Source organism: Macrobrachium nipponense, chromosome 12 (genome assembly GCF_015104395.2).
Source record: "Macrobrachium nipponense isolate FS-2020 chromosome 12, ASM1510439v2, whole genome shotgun sequence".
Lineage (NCBI taxonomy): Eukaryota > Metazoa > Arthropoda > Malacostraca > Decapoda > Palaemonidae > Macrobrachium > Macrobrachium nipponense.
In genome coordinates this window covers 37999487-38020365 of record NC_087205.1, presented here as the reverse complement: position 1 = coordinate 38020365, position 20879 = coordinate 37999487, and the positions used below count along the sequence as shown (strand labels likewise).

The 20879-nt window shown below is 39.7% G+C and overlaps 1 protein-coding gene across 1 annotated transcript in view; it reads right to left on the bottom strand.

Annotated features, from left to right (window-relative positions):
* Positions 1 to 988, bottom strand: part of LOC135224494 (PCI domain-containing protein 2-like) — a 112175-nt gene extending 111187 nt beyond the window's left edge. The window contains exon 1 of the mRNA XM_064263505.1: positions 827 to 988. Coding sequence (XP_064119575.1) covers positions 827 to 862 — 36 coding nt within the window. The 5' untranslated portion in view covers positions 863 to 988. The remainder of the gene's footprint in view (positions 1 to 826) is intronic.
* Between the last annotated feature and the right edge of the window lie 19891 nt (positions 989 to 20879).

Genomic DNA, 20879 nt, shown 5'->3' with positions numbered 1-20879 from the left:
AACCTTGAATTCCCGCACTTACGCCCTTCAGTCCCGGGCACTCCGGTAATCGGAGGGCGTGGTGAAACCATGATCCTTTAATTCACAATTGAATTCAATGGAAATAAAGTTGAAATGATTGTACTTACAATTCAGTTTCACTAGATAAATAGAAAAGAAAACACAACCATGTGAAAGCAACGACGATGAAGCGGGCAGAGAGCGATGATACACACGTCTACACGCCAGCAGGCCGAAAGCAAAAGTGGTTCTTCACCTACCAGTCGCGCGGCGTGCGCACTGTCGGACAAGCAGTTAACTACCGAACCCCTTGTTCGAAAGCTTACGACCTATCCAGCTGCTGCTAGTAACTTCCTATTGTAAAAGGACCGAAAGGTTTGTATCTCGTGTCGGAACAACTTAAAATTTGGCCTTCATTTCTAACTTTGGAGAAAATAGTTACTTCAAAAGGAGAGTACCTAGAGGTCTTTAGCTCCGTTTCTCACCAACAACAAGTCGCGACTGATGCCCATCTCTGGTGTCAGAACGCGTTATAATGTACTTTTTTTTTGGGGTGGTACACATTGATCGTACATGGTCCACCCCTGTGCCATGCGGTGTTTCACCCTAGTCTACTATTGCCCCTGAGCCTATCTAGCTATCAATAAAATATACTAGGTACTAAATGCTTACTCCCAAATCTTAATAGCCTACCCTACATTTTGTTGGCTTGAGCCTTGCCTGGGAGCGTTAGGCTTGAAGAAACTCGGACCTAGGCTAAGCTAAGCTAGACTTGGTCTAGACGCCGCTAGGCCTAAACTATATAGCTATACCTATTACGACTTACCCTTTGTAGGTAATCATTCAGTGACATAAACACCATCGTTCCTGGGTTTAAGACAAAAGGCTGAATGCCTTTGTAGCTTTTAATGGACTGACGTTTCGTATGGTCTCTTAACTACAGCGGCCACGACTTTGATGAAGACAGTAAACATTGAGAACCACTGACGTCGAACATTGTTTATGGACTTTTATTATTAGAAATGACTCCTTGTGTCCGCCATCTTACCCCTCTCGAATTGTCTAAACGTTAGAGACTAGATTTCATCCTGCAGGTAACTGTGGAATTTAATTTTCATCTTGTAATTGTGAAAGAATATATCAGTTACAAAAACAGAGAACCTCTCTTTTCAATTCTACATATATTATAAATTATGTGCAGATATGCACGGGTGAAGAACAATAGCAGTCATACGATTAGGACGTGTCTGTAGGGTGTTCTGTCAAAAGTGCTGATTTTGCACAATGTTCGAAATGAGTACGAAAAAGAGAAAGGAAAAAAGAGAAAAATACTGTAGAAATTAAATCAAGTAGATGAAAGATCAAACTATCATACGAACATTATCTCACAATTATTGAAGTTGGAACACTAACGAAAATACTGGATAAGGATGAGTCAATCCAAATCGCTAGAGTCAGCAACTTGCGGCTGTTGCACTGACGAAGTTAATATCAAAGGAACTTGCTGTCGTGCTGTGAAATATGTGATACATGGTTCCACTACAGATGTTCAGGTACTGAGGACAGATATTCACCCATACTTTGGACTGACAACGTAGTGTACATCTGTATCAATTGCAAGAGGCCTGAACAAAGAACACACAAAAGACTCATTGAAGATGCAATGGAAGAAATAAAAGCAAACACAGAGATATTAGCAAAGCTGATTCAGGATTCGGCTCAGAAAACTAGCTATGTAATTAATGATCAACATTGATGAAAATAGAAACAATATGAACAATGTTGATAAAAATGTAAATACTATATGACAACATAGACAAAACTTATGCTGAGTGCAAAAAAAAGTGCTTCTGATCAAATCTACAAATGAAGAGAGCATAGCAGTAAAAGACGAGAGGTAATTTGTGAGTAAAATAACGGCGCCAGTTGAACAGGTTAGAGTGGCAAGAGACGAACACTTATTTGTAAGCTTTCAAGACAGGGAAAATTAGAAAAGGCAAAGCAGGAGATTCAGGAAATCAGCAATATATTAGTGAATGAAAAGGGTATGAAGATAACACTGTCAATAACATAATAAATTAAATCCTTGGTTACACAACTTTATTCATGAAGAGGACGACCTGAAAATTGTAAAGGAAATGAAAGCCAAAGATGACAGTGCCAGGTGAATTCTTCCCCACAGACAGCGACGAGCCCGACATCCCACTGGCAAGACTCCGGGCAGCCGCCCAGAAAGTCGTTCCCTGCCGAGAGACCTACACTGACAGGAGGAAGCAGTTCCGACCAACGGCCCTGGACTCCTGCAAGTATGTCTTCATATGGAGCGACGTCACCCGCCCGCTCCTAACGAGACCCTACCGAGGACCGCACCGCGTCATCCTCCAAGAGGAGAAGGCGTTCCTCGCTTCGATCAGCGGCCACGAGGACTGGGTCTCGATAGATAGACTGAAGCCTTCCGTTGTTCCCGACGAAGATGACCCCGCAGAAGGCCCTCGCAAGACACAGCCTCGCCAGAATCCGACAACGCCTCCAGACGTCGCCAGGGCCGCCCAAGGAAAGCAGTCGAACCCCCCAGGTCCACCACCAGGGGCGACATCCTGCTTCCCAACTCACCGGACAACGAGGACCCGGGCATAAGTATCTAAAAAATCAATACCATATTTTTGTGAGCATACCTCCCACAGCTACCAGTCTAGCTTTGAACTTAGTAACACCCCCATCACAATTCCGCTTAATCTTAAAAACCCATTTACATTTTGCAACATTTCTACCAACAGGCTCCTCAGCAAGATCCTACACATTATCTTCTATGTAAGACTGAATCTCTTCATTCATAGCTTTTTTCCAGTGAATACTATCTCTGCCTTCCAGGGCCTGACTAACAGTATTTGGTTCAAAGTGATCTTCAAACACAACATCTCAATACAAAAATTTAGTATACATCTCAAAATCAGGAAACTCTCCTTTTTTTTGTCTCTCAGTGGGTACCTCCTATTTTGCATATTTTCATTAATTTCCCCACTAATTCTGTTAGTTTCCCCCTCGAAGTCACCATAGCACGCAACTCACCTTCTTCCTCATCAACAGGAACTTCCTCTACATTATTTCCTTCGACCAAATCAGCCACTGAGAAAACAACATCACTTACATCTGTCACACCCTCGGAGCAAGCAGTAAACTTACCTTCATCAAACATAACACTATGCTCAACAGAAATACCCTTTGGTTTATCAGGATTAAACAAGCAATACCCTTTGGTCTCTCTGTCAAGCCCAACAAAAACCGAACACTTGCTTCTTGCATCCAATTTGTCACCTCTTAACCTGCTTAGGTACATACACATAAGCATTACAACCAAAAACTCTCAAATTAGAATATTTCACAGGCAGTCCAGTGAATCTATCTTCAGGAATACAATTATTAGCACCAGTATGGGGTACTTTGTTCTGAACATACACAGCAGTATTGACAGTTTCTGTCCACAATTTTATTTGACCACTGAGCGTCAAACATCATACTTCTAGCTGCTTCAAATGTTAACCTATTTTGCCTTTCGGCAACACCATTCTGCTCAGGGGTATACCTAAAAATGAATGCAAATCATTATCAGATCTGAAAACCTGCAGTACCTTTCCTTTCTGAGTTTCACATTGAGCAATATATTCCATAATTCTGTCCTTGGTTTGTTTCTTATTCACTAAAAAATAAACACTGATGAACTTAGAGTAATCATCAACAATTGTGAGTACATACCTGGCTCCACCAAAACTCTCAGGGAGTGGTCCACACAGATCTACATGTACGAGATCTAAGACCTCAGAAACTTTGGGTGAGATTGAACATGGAAAACTTTGCCTTGATTGTTTACCTAAAGCACAAGCAACACACATGTCATCATTTACATTTGTAAATTTCACATCATGTGAGTGAGAACACAAAAACTTCAATTTTTGTTGACCAACATGTCCTAATCTTTGATGCCACAGATCATAATCCTGAACATTACTTACAAAAACTGACTTGGTGTCTGGTTTTCCATCAAGAAGATACAAACCATTCTCTCGGCTTCCAGTACCCAAAACTGAACCATTTACAACACAATCATCAGCATCAACAAATTGACAGCCTTTCGATGTAAACAGGACATTAATTATTATTGTTAGGATGAGCATAATTAAAATATGTGGCCGGATACAGTCTTTATTGTGAATCCCGTTACAACAACTTGCCACCAAGGACCAGCACGGCGGGGTCATCCCAACACAACAACGGGGCCGAGAACTCAAAAACAAAAGACGTTCACGGCAGGGAATAGAATCAGAATTAACAAAGGATTACCTTTTTTTTTTATCTAAAACTCTACAATTACCACGATCAGTACATTGACACACAGACAACGATGTAGTACTCAAACCAGGAACATAATGAACATCTGATATTTTATCAATTGAATTATTTGATGACAACTTTATGTCACCTGTACCAGCAAATCTTAATCTTCTATTATCACCAACAACAACACCCTGATCAAATTCACAGTCTTTGCAATTCACAAGAAATTTCTTGTCCGATGACATATGCCCTTCAGCACCAGAATCTATCACTATCATACTATCAGTCAGTTGTGCAGACAAAGCACACAGAAAAGTTTTCTTTAGAGTAAACTTCTTACCACCATCATCACTTTTCTTGTTATACTTCTTCTCACTAGCAGGCGCCTCTTAGTCCTTCGGCTTAGGACACTCCTTAATGGGATGCCCCTTTTCGTGGCAGCACCAACAACGCATATTAGATGTATCCTTCAGCCATTTGTTATCATTACCCCTTGTACCAGGAGACTTCTTATCACCAGACTCAGTAGTTTGGTGATGACAGTATCCAAAACCATATCCTTTCCACCAGCACACAGAGTCACGACCAAACTGTCATACTCACTAGGCAATCCTTGGAATATCATGGCTATCAGGTACTTGTCCTTAACTTCTTCTCCCAGACTTTTTATTTCTTGCCCCAGAGACATGATGTGTGCAATATAACCCTCCATACCATTGAAGTTCTGAAATCTTGCCTGGCTCATGGCTCAAACCAGGTATAAGTACCTCCAATGGCCTTTGGTTTCAAACTTCTTCAGAGCTTCCCATGCCTCTTTAGCTGTTGTTGCAATGTTCACATATTGATAATTTTGAGGGTCTACCATGAGGCATATGTTGGCAAGAGCTCATTCTTCGCTGCGCTCCTTCCCATCTGCCGTATCAATCCCTTGCACAGCCGACCACAATCCTTGTCTTCTTAAATAGTTAGTCATGGAGAAACACCAATTCTTGTAGTCTTCTCGCCATTTCAATTTCGTGATTCCGAAGCCGTATCTGTTCTTCTCAATTAGCTTCTGGGCCCATAACCTGTGATAATAAGGGGCTAATTGACCAATTAGATATCAGGTTTTCAAGGATTGAGGCGGAACGATGAAACGCATCTTCCTAAGGTGAGGCTTTATTCAGGACTAACCGATAAAAAAAGGCTTTGCAATGTGGACCCCGTAGACAAAAGAAAAACAAATGCATGTCACAGATTACACCAATACCAACTGTTGCAAACTCACAACAACTATCTCATTTACTCTTTCTAACTCTTGCCCCAATATCTCCCGCATCTCTGCCACCAAATCACTCACCTCATTAATATCCCTATCAAACTCTTGAAGAGACTCATTCATTGCTAACCACTTGGGTCCCCTCCTGTCGAAATCTTGCTAAACTCTGTCAACTCAAACCCACACACACTGCAAGTCTCATCCATTCCCTCCCCAGGCTTATCTGTGTTGCACGTTCTATCAACCATCTCTACCCTAACACTAACCCCTTTATCATGCATTCCTCACCTTTCCCTTTCATTCCCTTTTCTTACCTTCTTCCACTTTCTTCCCTACTCAACCAATACTAACTGCTGATTCCATAAAATCAATTTCCTCACTGATGCTTGGCTCATATTTATTCACTTTCAACCACTCACTCATTGCATTCTCTTGGACATACTGTGCCACATCCCTCCACCTGCAGAGCTGATTGTGATGTGCCCTGACCTCATCTATACCCCAATCCATTTGCAACTTCCCCAAAACATAACCCACTTGATTCCACTTCCAAAATTCAAAAGACCCCTCAAACTTTTCCCTTACCTTACTCACATTCATTCTTCCCCTCCCCATCACCTCTTTCAACACTTTTATCTCAGAGTGATCGGGATGTGTGGAAGAGAGCAAGTGGGAGGTTTGAAATTTTTAGGGTTGGGATAAAGTGTTGAAAGAGGTGATTGGGAGGGGAAGAATGAATGTGAGTAAGGTAAGGGAAAAGTTTGAGGGGTCTTTTGAAGTTGTGGAAGTGGAATCAAGTGGGTTAAGTTATGTTTTGGTGAAGTCACTGGGAAACAATGGCACATACACTCCATTTTTGCACACTACAAACCATCTTACAAACCTCTTTTATACCTCCCACTCACACGGCCAATCTTCCACATGCACTCCTCCAAAAACGCATTCCCACAACTTACTTATCTCCAAGCACCTATCTTTCATTTCCTCAATCTATTCCTTGCTCAACAAATCATTCTCGCTTTTAGCAACATCAATCATACCCACAAAGTTCGCCACAAACACACTACTATCCTGAATCCTTGCTATCTTACTAACCCCCTTTCTAAGAACCCCGTTCCTTATGTCTACACTCACATCATGCATCCTCAAAAATATTATCCCTGAAGAAATAAGCTGGCGTATCATCTTCCCCATGACTATAAAGTTATGTACCACTTCCAACTCCCCTAACCTAACCTTCAGCTGTACCTCTTCCCATACTAAAACACTTCCCTGTCCTAACCCATGTTTTCTTACACTTGTACACTGCCTTTTCACTCCCCAATCACATCTCTCAATCTCATTTACCACTGACTCACTCACTAGGGAAACCTGCACACCTGTATCAGCTAAGATACAGTACCCACTATCATTCACTCTGACAAACGTCACCATTTTTCCTTGGGTTCCATGCATACACATATTCACTGCCGCATCTACCTGATCATCCATACCACAAGCATCCTCCCCACATTCCTCCAGTTATTTCCCCACTTTCATACTTCTGATTCAAATCCCCCTCACAATTCCTTCAAACTGAATTCTCAAAATCCCATGCTCTCTATTTGCAGTTAGCTTTTCCTGCACTCAAATGGTCTGTCCCACCCAAAATACAAAAACACTACAACCACAAACAACTCCGCTACTGCCAACAACAACCACAACAACATCTCTTCTCCCCCACCTTGCTCCTCCGTACATGTCCCTTCCTTCTGCACATCACTCACGAACCTTGCAGCTTATTTGTGCTCTCGGGTACTCCCTCAACCAGACCCTTACTCTCCAAATCTTTCAATGCCGAAAACAAACACTCTCAAACTCTGTCGTCCCACACAAACCTCTCTCTTGCAACCAAACTGTCAGGCACTCTATCAGGGTCCCAGTCGCTTTTCATTGGATCGTCACCCTTACCATGTATCCTCGACATCGCATCCGCAACCACATTCTTACTCCCTGGCACATACTCTAACCTAAAGTCAAACACAATTAAATCCTCAATCATCTTCGCAATCTCAGCCTTCACACTTTCTTTCTTAATCATATACACTAACAGCCGATGGTATGTCTGTAAAACAAATCTTACCCCATACAAAAACACTTTCAACGTGTTCACACAGAACCTCATAGCAGCAAGCTCTTTCTCAACTGCAGAGTATTTTCACTCCACTTTATTAAAGGCTTTACTTACATAGGATATCACTCTCAATTGCTCTTCTCCATTCACCTCTTGCAACTGCACTAAACATCCCTCCATACTAAGCTCACTAGCATCTGTGTAGAGCTCAAGCCTACTCACATTCTCGCCATAATCCGGGAATGCCAAGGTGACATCCCTCCAGCCTCCTCTTTCAATTTCTCAAACGTGCTCACCATTTGCTCATCCCACTTCAGCTTAGTGCAAATTCTCTTCCCAATCCATTCAGTCAGCAGCTTTCCTATCCCCAAACAGTCCCTAACAAACTTCCTTCCAAACTCAATCAAACCCAAAAAACCTTTCAACTCATGCACAGTCTGGGGACGTGGAAATTCTCTTACCCTTTGCACAAACTTTTCGCTCTTCCTTACACCACCTGCACTCACCATATGGCCGAGAAATTCCACCTCCCCAGCCAACCATGTACACTTCTCAAGCTTCACTTTCACTCCAACCTCTTCCAAATACTCCAGCACCTTCTCAAGCAACTCCATATTCACTTCAACAGTTTCACTCGCAATCAGAATATCATCAATAAACACAGTCACTTTCTTCCTATCAAACCCAGCCAAAACTACATTCATTACCCTCTGGAAGGCAGCAGGTGCATAAGCCAACCCAAAACTCAACCTTTTAAATTGGTAGTGGTAACTACCACTCGAAAAAGCTGTAGCAGGCCTGCTTCCCTCCTCAAGAGGCATCTGATAATAGCCCCTTACAATGTCTAATTTGGCAAACACCCTCATTCAATGCATCTTGTACACACAATCAGACACTACATTCATCGGGAATCGCTCCTTCAAGTCACTTCATTCACCCTTCTGTAAACCACACACATCTGCAAACTTCCATCTGGCTTTTGTACAGGGACTATGGGGGGGGGGGGGGGCTATTCCAGGCACTCTCATTCCTCTCTATCACTCCTACTCTCTCAAGCTCCTCACACTGCTCCTCAATCTCTTGTGCCATAGGCATGGAAAAGTGTCGGGGACGCTGATGTATAGGGGCATCATCTTCCAGAACTTTTTTAAATTCCGGAGGCTTAGACCCCCAAAATCTTCGTCTCCATGGCTCAACAGACTCTGCCTATTCCACAACATCCGCATCAATCCCTCCCTGTCACCATCACTAACATTTTCATCCATCCTAACTCTTTCTCTCAACTCATCATACTTCCAACTATCACCTTCTTTCACACTACCTGTCATCACCCATCGCTCCCTAACATACCTTTCGTCGTCCGCATTCACCAACGTGTATAGCAACCCTACACAATCACCCTCATGTATACCCCGCACAGGTTTCTTCCTAGTACTCGGCAATGAGGCCACAAAAACCCGAGGATTCTCCATGTCTATGACCCTGTCGTACACATGCACACTCATTCTTACCAAAATGCTTGCATCCACACCTTCAACCACATATTCACACTTGTCACCGTTGGCGATCCCGAGACTACCCGGCCACACAACTTTCACACTAACAACTTCCCTGATCTCTCACAGCACTTTCACACTCTCTTTCGCAACCAACGGCACCCCTTCCCCTTTCCATACCTTACTGTCTACCCCTCCATCCCTATCAAAGTACGATTACCCACGTACATTCCCTTTCATCTTGCAATTCAATCATGCTCTGATGAACCACTATCCCACACTCCTTCAAGAACCTATACCCTAACAACATATCATACTTATTATTCATTCCCTCGACCACAAAAAGTTACTTTCATCCATCACTACCCTCTTGATTTCTATCCTTCCACACATTCCCACAACAGGCATACCTAAATTCCCTATTCCTTGTACCTCCCCTTTACATTTTCTAACATCACACCTACTCCGTAACTTATCACTTCCATTTTTAAAGAGAACATTGGCACCACAGCCACTATCAATCAAAGCGACCAAACACCCACTTGCATCTTACCTTCACACTCGTGGGCTCTATCCCTGAACCCTTCCTGCACATGCATCACCCTTACTGTCCGCACTCTAGAGAATCCTAACCTTCGCTAAAGGGGAAGCGGGCTCCAGATGGGGGTTGTGTGGACCATGAGGGGAAGTTGCGAGTGATGCCATATGACCATGAAGTAAATAATTGTTCTTTGTATTAGCCATTGTTGGGCTAATCAATTGAAATCATTGCTGTCATTGTTCTACGAACCTTTGGAAATGTGTCCCTTCTAGTCTGATTGAGTATTATTCCAATTTAAGTGATTGTTCTGTGTCCTTTTGAGTGGCTGCATGACCACATCAAGGTTCACTTTGAATTAAGGGTATTGTGTCACCTTATGTGTCATTGTTCAATTCATTGTTTAAGTGATTCAGATTCTAGTTTCGTAATAAAATTGTTAAAATCTAGTGTTTTCCATTCGAGTTGTCCTTGTGTACAGGCTAGAACCTGTCCCTTAAGGTAGGGTTATCAAGCCTCCCTCCATCTGGCAAGAACCGGTAGTCTGTCGTAGAAAAATTCGAGACAGGTGCCCCAACATCCATTGGCTATATGCCCTGTCTGCCCACATCTATAACATTTAATTTCCCTATCTCTTTGACACTCACTAACTAAATGACCCATCTTTCCACACCCGAAACAAGCTCCTAATGCCCACCGACAATCATTCTTCTTATGCCCTGGTTTCCCACATCTATAACATTTCTACTCCCACTCACAGCTAACTGACCCTAACCCTCCGACACTCGTACTCCTATCTCTCTTAGGGTTCGCCATACTTACGTTACTGGCCCTAATGCTCCTGTCAACCACTTGCTCTGCCATTCGCCTCAGCCCTTCTAAACTGCCTCCCTATAGCTCCTAAACTCAGGCATATACACTCATTCACTCCAGTCTTGACGCTGGCACTTCTGCTCTCTTTCATACACCTATGTAATTTGTAATCTTCAACTATCTCTAAGATATCATTCCATGTCAACCTCTCATTCGTCCATCTTACTTTCTCCTTACATTTCAAATTTATAAACTCATACACACTCTTGGGCACAGTCGCTAACAACTTCCTCATTAACTCCTTGCACTCCTTTACTCCCTCATCCCCAAACTTTTTCCTAGCTAATGTCTCTAACCGGCATACATCCATCGACAACAATTCACCAATATTCATTCTGGCCTCCTCAAAATCATTCTTCCTCCTATACCTAATACCACTCTTTGCCCTCCTAGCCTGCTCCATAATCCGTCTTAACTCTCATATGACACATCCCCTACACTCATTATTATCCCATACATACTTAACAAATATCCTGTCAAAAATTCCCCTACCTCTCTAACTCAAACTCCTATTATCCCAATACTTTGCTGTACAATATTTCTCATATTCCTTAAAAAAAATGTCCCCGATATCCCTACTGCCATATTCCTTGTATCATGCACATCGGGGTACCTCTCTTATATACACAGCCTTTCGTTTTTCTTGCTCACTCTCACTCCCACTTCCGCTACCTCCATTCTGACCCCCTCTTAACCTCTTCCGAATACAGCGAATCTACTTCCATATTCTCATCCATACTCTTAGCCGCGCCCTTCCTACCCTTCTTCTTCTTGCCTACTTGTTCCCACCTACCACTATCCGAGTCACTCTCATCCTTTCCCTTACTCTCAGCCCTTTTACCAGCGTCCTCAGTCCTTGTCTCGTCCTGTCCGTCATCCTTACCTACCTTCTTCTTCTCAGCTCCCTTCTTACCCTTGTCCTCAGTTCTATCCTTGTCCTGTGTCTTTCCCTTCTTTTCCTCACTTATCACATACACATCACCCTCTTCACTTGTACTTTCATGAGTTCCTCGCTGGACGAGTGGTTTTTGCACTCGGCTGCAAATCCGGTGGTCCAAAATTCGAATCCCGGCTCGGCCAACGCGGAATCAGAGGAATTTATTTCTGGTGATAGAAATTAATTTGTCGATATAGTGTGGTTTGGATCCCACAATAAACTGTGGGTCCTGTTGCCAGGTGACCAGTTGGTTCCTAGCCACATAAAAATATCTAATCCCTCGGGCTAGCCCTAGGAGAGCTGATAATCAGCTCAGTTGTCTGGTAAAACTAAGATATACTTAACTTTGTACTCTCATCCACTCTCCCTCTCACCTTCTTCAGCGCTTCAAGCCTGTCACCAGACCCAGGAAGCCTATCTCCAACAGGCCCCCTCTCCAAGAAGTCCCCTAAACATTTTCTGTACAGTAATCATCACCAACTCCAGCTTCTTATCCATTTTCTCAATCATTCGCTCTTCATCCCCTTACATTCTCTCTTCTGCACTCCTCACCATCGCTCTCAACTCTGCCAACTCCCTCTTTTTGCTTCTCACACTCAATCCTCAGCCTCTCATTCTCCACTTCCACCCTTTCCCTAATTTCCCTCGCCGACCACAGTTCCTCCCTAACCTTCCTAATCTAAGCCAACCCTTCCATCTTTACCTATTCAGCAGTCATACTGACCTCGCTGCCCCAGCCGTCCTTTTACAACCAAACCAGCAAGCAAGACCTCCCCACATTTATGTTAATCAATTCTGGCTTACAAATTTCCCCAAGCCACACTTTCCCCTTTACGTTACTTTAATTACTAAAAGGACACTTGGTTCATCAAAGCAGAAAACAAAATCTCAAACACATTTATTCACCAAAAAACTTGACACCATCAGGTGAGAAGCTGTGCTTTCAACGCGGTATGGAAGTCGAAAAACAAACTCCACCGCCACCAGCAAACCGCCAAACACCAAACCAACTGTCACCAACAAGCTGCTGAATACCAAACAAGCACGAAGACTACATACCAATTCACAAACATCAGATACGACAAATCGTTCACCAACTCAACAACCACAGATTGACACAAGAACGACAGAACTTGATTACTAAAATACACAAAACTTATGTGAAATGCACACAGACGACTCTACCGACTGACCACCTCTCACTCTGAATGCCTTCATTGACTGACTGCACCTGACTGACTCTGAATGCTCAGCGACCGAGCCACTCAACATGCCAAAACACCCATCAAACAAGCAGTTCACTCGTCAACCACCCATTCATCATTCACACCCTCTCTCTCAAAACGAAAAAAAGGCACAAACCTTCCCCCATACTATCTGAACAATAATAATAAACATAAAAATACAATATAATAAACATGCAAAATGTCCAAAAACCCTTGTGGCGAAAAAGATGGACTTATAGTGGACTGTATTATATACTTAACGTTGTTATTTGGTCAAAAACCGCTAAAAGCCTTACGTAACAACTCCACAAAACTCCCTTTGCGGTTTCTAAATTATGGGGAGATATCTCTCAACCCAATTCATTATTAACGAGGATAACACACCAATATCATTAATGAATAGTACCACAATTAAGTACTTTCACTGACTTACTGAGCAGTCCTTGTAGACATGAACTCAGATCATAAATCGCTACACAGATACGACGAGAGGTACGCGCCTCTCTCTGTCTCTCTCTCTAAATGTTGCAGTACTCACGGGTTGATTTTCAGACCTTAGAGGACCGCTGTGTTATCTCGTTTCTAAAAGTTATTTGCATAACCTTAAAGTATGAACACAATAAAGGTTTATCAGATCAATTTATATTCACCATCCACAAAACTGAAACATAGGAAAAATGAGATAAAATCGAGGGATATTGCAACGCATTTGATAAATGTAAAGTTAAAATTAATTTAATAACTAAAAGTTAAACATATCAAAGGGTAATAACATATAAGTGACAAATGAAATTAATCACTCAAGGGGAATTGTAAATCAATGGCACTCAAATGAAACAAATTACGAAAAAATTCAAAGAATAAGGGCAATCGCCCTTTCTAAATCCACACACACACATCTCTACGCAACACTAGATAACAGGTCACCTCAAAATTTGAGCCAAGAAGCTGTTCGTTCCGTCCTGCATTCGGGTTTTGTTGGGGAAAAAGAGACAAGTTATACAATTACCACGAATGCAGAACTGACGTACAAGGTTTTCATGAACATAAAAAACTCTACAATAATTATCAACTTCGTTGTCAAAATTACATTCCAAATATAATAGTGTGCAACTTCAACATATTTATTAAATGTAGTGAATTAATTGGTGGTGTGTGTCAATACAATTTTGGGTGATATGCCCATACAGTGTACTACGCACATACGCATACACACTCCTAGATGGGCACGCAAAGGAGCGTTCAGAGGGGCGAACTACTGCCCTTCTTTTCCCCTCCGATCTCTTGACCTCTCCTAATGGCTTCTCTGGCGAGAGGCACAAACAAGACCCAATAACACCTTCAACTCTTACCATACGTAATATGCGCAATACATTCACCAAGAGCAATTTCATATATACAAGGACAAATGAATTATCATACCTAAAACAGTAATTATACTTCGTTACTAAAAGGTCTACTGACGTTTACGTCAAAAGACTTCGTCTTTGTGTAAAACCATCTTTTCGGTACTAAGCGCACCACAGATACTACGTACTAGAACATAGCAAAATCAGATAAAATAATGTTAACAGTGTCATTCTCGAATAGATGTGGTTCTTTCACCCTTATTATGTCATGCAATGTAGACGTAAATATCTTTACAAAATATATGGGCATGAGAATATATTTGGTTTTCACATGAATACAAATACAGTAACATAGTTCCTGTCTGTTGATTACCTGACAGACGGCAATACGCAGTGAAAATCAATCAATAATTTCTTATGAGACAGACACTAATAACTATAATAAAAGAAAAATAGCATGGAAACAAGTGAATACACAAAAATATTACAAAATAAAATCGTTGTGAGAGAAATTCCTCACAACCCTTCCTATCGTTTCCAACGAGCGCAAGACAACAGATGAAACAACCAGCCACTCTCGCTTCTTCTCCCTCTCCCTCTCTCACAAGCAACCCTTGAGAATGTTGTCAGATGTATCCAATTCATCAGTTCCCCTGTATGTTGAATTTATTGTTGAGAGCATAAAGAAAATAAGAGAAACGAGCCAAGAGTGCAGGCTGGTGTATTTTGAGGAATACTTTGACAGCGACCAAGTCAGCTGTTTTACAGTCTATAACAAAAGTATATTGGTGTCAAACTACAATGATAAATGTCTGGGAGTAACAAGGTAAATAATGGTAAAAGAAAATGCCAAATGGTTTAACAGTGAATTACGTGAAGGTAAAAAAAGAAGAAAAATAAAAATTTAAGAAAAAGTTCAAAAGAATCAAGAAGCAATGAAAATTGGTCACTATAGAAAACAGCCAGAAATCAGTATACAACGACTTGATTATAAAATCGGAGAAAATTTATTACAATTAAATGTTTAGTGAGGAAAAATCATTTAAAAATCCATGACAATTTAGCCGGAATATCAATTGGGACCCAAGAAGGAAAATTAAGTTCTACCCGATGTAACTATTGAAAAAAAAGTCGATTCACATAAGGTAGATTCGTGTGCCTACGAGACGTTTGTTTGGCGGCGTCTGATTGGCTGGTACCGGGAGGTAGGCCGCTCACTCAGTGTGTCATTATTTTCGTTTGTAGCTTAGAAAACTAGGAATATGTTTATATTTCTTAAATTTTGTTACGTTTTGCAAAAGATAGGAAAGTTTTGGTCTTACTAAAGGATTCGGTATTAAATGTACAACTAATTGATCTTTTCCTGAAATCAATAAGATAAAACACAAAGGAATTACAACGAGTAAAAGTTAAGAGAGAAACATTTCATTCTTTATACCTGTTTTTATTTATCATCGGATTCTGCATAATTTATGCGATCAAGAGAAAATAAATTTCGTGTTTTTAAACAATAAAATCACCCTGAGTACACTGGTGCTTTCATATTTTAGATGGGTGAAATATGTAAAGAGAAAATTAAGAATGTCTAAAAATGTTGCATCCATACTTGACTCAGTCTGAAAGGAAGTCAATCTTTCTTAATTCTTTGTTGTTTATTACTTCCGTTTAAAAATATATTCATAAAATAATATTAGAAACAATATTCAGAAACAACCTGACTATAAGCTCAGGCTGAGTTGAAGAGCCTAATCTTTCCTATATTGAGCAAAGCGTGAGATAATTGAAGACATATAAACATATTGCTAGTTTTCTAAGCCACAGACGAAAATAATGACAAACTGAGCGAGCAGCATACCTCCCGTTATCAGCCAATCAGAAGCCGCCAAACAAACGTCTCGTAGGCACAAGAATCTACCTTAAATGAATCTACTTTTTTTTTTATAGTGACTACAAAACCATGGCCTATAACTTTGTGAACTAATTTGAAGAACAAAAAAATAATCTGTCATAGCTTACGTAGGGAGGACTTTCCAGATCTCCCAGTGATCATAAAAAAACAAAAATAGCAAATTCAGTAAAATTTGTAAAGAACTGACTATAAACGGCTTCGAAAAATTAATGAGAAAAGCAAAAAATTCTACTGTTGCAGTTTCCCATCAATTATCTAAAAGAGGCAAAAACTTTGATCAGTTGCGGGACTATATTTTTTTGATATATTATCAAAATGAATTTAGCTCAAGCATCTTTCCCAGATAGCAAAAAGCTCGGCTGTATGCAGCCAGCCTATAAATAAAGAAAAAGGCGATACTGAAAACCTAAGCTACTCTAGACTAATATTGAACCTATCGTACTTTAGAAATGGTAGTTGACGAAAAAAAATGGAAACACTTAGGACAACTTAAAGGGGAACTTCTGGTTAATAGCCATTAAATTTCGTCAAACAGAATTTTTAATAAGCTAAAAAAAATGAGTCGTTGCTCGAATCTGTACGTAATCCCATTTTTTACAATTTAATTACAAATTTATTCAGGATTCGACCATGTAGCCAATGCCATCTGGCCGATCAGTACCGATGATGTAGTGTATCGGTCGTCTTACTACAATCAAGGTATATAGAATAAGGGAGCATTCTATATACCTTGACTACAATAACAAGCGCAGCGAAGCACGCGTATTGCATGCGTCCTCGGTATTGTCCTCGTGTTCTAGGTCAATTGTCATTCAAATAGTGACAATTATGCCAACTTGTATGGCGTTTGGTTGTATCAATACTTCTGGCAAGTGTCCAAAAGGCATATCATTCTATAGGATTCCGTCAAATAGAGAAAAATCAAGTTGCTAGCTGATGGTTCCTCACAGGGAGGAGGATATCAACATGAAAACCTTTGAACCTACGACACAAACCGTTGTCCGTTCGGACCATTTCTTGCTAACAGATTTAAAAGAAGACATTAGGAGCAGGTTCTTAGGTATAGCCATGAAATTTATTAATATGTTTTGGGAACTTAATTTCCCTCTGAACAGACCACGGTACTGACGAAAATATAGGGCGGCTATCTACCTCTATCTATATTAGCTACTATGGCGCCTCCACCTGTATGCATTTGAATTGAAATTTATTCTTGTCAGTCGCCATGTGCGTGGTGTGATGGGGTGAAAGGCAGTTTTCTAAACGTGTGTGTATGTCCATGAATTGATGAGGGCCTTCACTTAGTCCTTTTTAACTAGTTTAATTAATGGGGTTTTAGAATTTATAAGGGCTGTATGTCTAACTGGTCCTACTTCAGGCTACTTCTTTATTTACGATTTCGATCATATATTTTCAGCTGACAAATACAAACCAAAAAGCATATTATGTGAAGATGTTCTTTATTTTTTTTTTTTGTCAAAAATAAGGGTAGTTAAATATCAAATTCCTTAAAAACACCAATAAATTTATTCAATAGAAACATATTTTATGAAATAAAGAAAACAAAATTTTTTTAATCTTCTAATTTTTTTATTATTTTATGCACGAATTACTCTTTTTTCCCTCTCGATTTTCTTGCTTATGTATCTCATCCTAAAAGACTCAAAATTCAGCAAAAAAATTAAGTTATTTCACTGGGAAGATCAACACCATAACTTTCATTCCACAGGCAAGCATTCTTATACGTGAATGGATTTGAATACATCTCTCATAAAGCTTAATTTTTAAAAAATCAGACGCCATATACTAGAGTTGACTCTTGTTAATTTTACTGATCAAGAACCTTTAGTCACTTTGAGTGTCAGTCATCTCCTGACCTAAATGAGGATATCGCACTGATTTTTTTAAAACAATGTAGCCACTTACGTATATATCGCAAAGATTCTTCTTCAATGACATCAGATATTGACTCCAAATTATTTGCATCCGCTGAAAAACTGGGCATATCCTCCGGACTGTTGTCTGCATTGTTGTTCTCAAATTCTAGATCCAAGTCTATATTGTTTATGTTGCTGTTTATGCAAATTTCTAACGCACGTTTACGCTCGTTATAGGGTTTGGCTTTGCTTGATGCATTTCATCGGCACAAACTCAGCTGATAAGCAATCGTTATTTTCATTCTTTTTATTTACGTTTGTTTTATCTGATTAGTGCAACGTTCTTACCGAGAAGCAGCTTTCTAATTCTATATTTATAGTTAATAGCACCCGGATGATCATGCGGTCCACTCGTCTGTCTGCAATTCTAGTGGGTCCTCCTGATTCCATTATCATGTTAATATATATTCTACATTACAGTTTCCTTATTAACATCTCATATAGACCCACTCATAAGTGACACATACAGATCACGCCCTTTTGGAAATTGTAATGTGAACTTGAACTTGCGTTGCATACTCTTATTTTATTCATGATATTGATAATTTTATATAGAAGAGTTTTCTGGCTATCCAAGTCAATTCCATAAGCATTTCTTCATTTTACATCTCCAATCATGAATGATGAATTCATGAGATCAAGCCAGTCATGTATCATAGAGATAAAATCTCCAGTAACCTTCCAGATACCGCTTACAGCCCCCTCTCACATAAATATTCAATAGACTTAGCATATTTTAAACGCTGAAAATCAGCCTTTTCAAGTTTATACGAATTCCACTAATCTTGTTAGCTAGACAGAATAAATTCTGTGCGTGTCTTACTTAACATTTCCCTCTTACACGAATCAGAAATCAGTATTCAATCCTCAAAACAAAAACCCTTAGTGATAAAATGATTTCGTTTCAGTTCTTTGATATGTGGGGCATCGGGAAATACGAATATTACCCTATCATGGCATGTTTTTTTTTTTTTTTTATTGCAACTTGCTTTAATTTTATTGAGTCTGTCCCAATAAGCCTGCCATAATTTATGATTGTTCGGCACTGGATCAAGAACATAATATGTAATTACAGGGTAGCCTGCATTCTCTACTTCTACAGTCATTCCTATCACCATCTCATGTACACATGATTTGTCAAGATCATAAAAGATGGGATGTCTCCATTTAGCAGTCAGACCCCTCGATCAGCATGATAAGCTGATCCTTTCCATAAAGTTTATTTAATCTATATGTTCCTTTATCATAATTCCAGTGTTTTGCGATTTTCATTTCATCACAAGATATTACGGCTAGCCTTTCTTCTATAGTAAAGGTTTCAACTTTCTTTTCATTAATGACAAAACTCATGTCTATATACCTGTCTCGCAAGAGAGAGAGAGAGAGAGAGAGAGAGAGAGAGAGAGAGAGAGAGAGAGAGAGAGAGAAAAAAAAAAAAAAGTCTTTCGCGTGACGTCATGTCCCCTACTGCGAGCCAGGTAGCCTGCGCGTCGTCAGACCTAATATACCTAGACCGTGACCGCAATATGACATCACGCATAACAGACGAGCCACACATAAATGGCTGCGCCCATGGTGCAATAGAAAATTGGTAGTAAAAAATAAAAAAAAACACCCCTTTCAAAAATATTTTTCACCATGAGTACTTAAATGGAATAATACTCATATGGAACAGCTAAAATGCAACCATAAGTTCCCCTTTAACATTATTATACCTGATGATCGGTCAGCGTACAGAAAAAAACACTCAGCCGAATCTACATTGTGCGCAATTATAAATGATATGGTAAGCATTATAGCAAATGGAAAATGTGGCATCCTGGTTATGCTCGACCCAAGTGCAGCATTCGAAACAGTTGACAACAATCTGCTGCTTGACAACCTGGGAGCAGTATAGGCATCGAAGATGATGTAGTACGTATACAAATGGTGTAAAAGCTACTTAGAGAAGGAAAGACCTAACGAAAGGAGTGCCCCAAGGCAGTGTTCTTGGTCCACTTCTATTTGGCATTTACACAATTAAACTATCTAGAATTCTAAATAAGTGCAAGATTACGTATAAAATGTATGTTAATGATACTCAGGTCTAATTTTCTGTCGAAACGGTAGAAGACGCCATTAGTAAAATTGATGCATAATGAAAGATATGAAAAAAAGGGGGGGGGGTGTTGTCGGCGTAGTTATTGAAACTTAATGAAGACAAAACTGAGTGTATATATATGTTGTTTGGATCTGACAATGCACTATGAAAATATGAACACTTCAAAATAATAACTATTGGTTCGTCAACGATCGATAAGTATTGTTTATTTGATAATATTGTCATTGAAGAACCATGTATTGCATATTTAAAAAAAAAATCTGTAACTATCATATTAGAAACATTGCATTTATTAGAAAATACCTAAACGATGATACTATGAAAAAAGCAATTTGCAACCAAATACTTTCGAGGTTTGAACACTGCAACGTTATATACTACTGTAAGGATTGAACTGAGACATCGAGAGAACTGTACCGGTTTATTAATCAGAAACAGATATATAAAAGGAGGCTGTGCGGAGGGAAACGTAGTGTCTGTCACGCGCACATACTAAAGGGGACGAAGTCTCGCTGCGATTGTGCTTTCTCGCACATACAAATAATTAAGCGTACAGGATACATATGTTGATGATATATTATATATGATATATAATATATATATTATATATTATTATATATAATAATATATATATATTATATATCTATATATATATATATATATATAATATATATATATATATATATAATATATATATATTTGGCGGAAAAGCCGCAAACTGCTCTACATTTTGGTATATAATATATATATATATATATATATATATATATATATATATATATATATATATATATATATATATAAACAGTT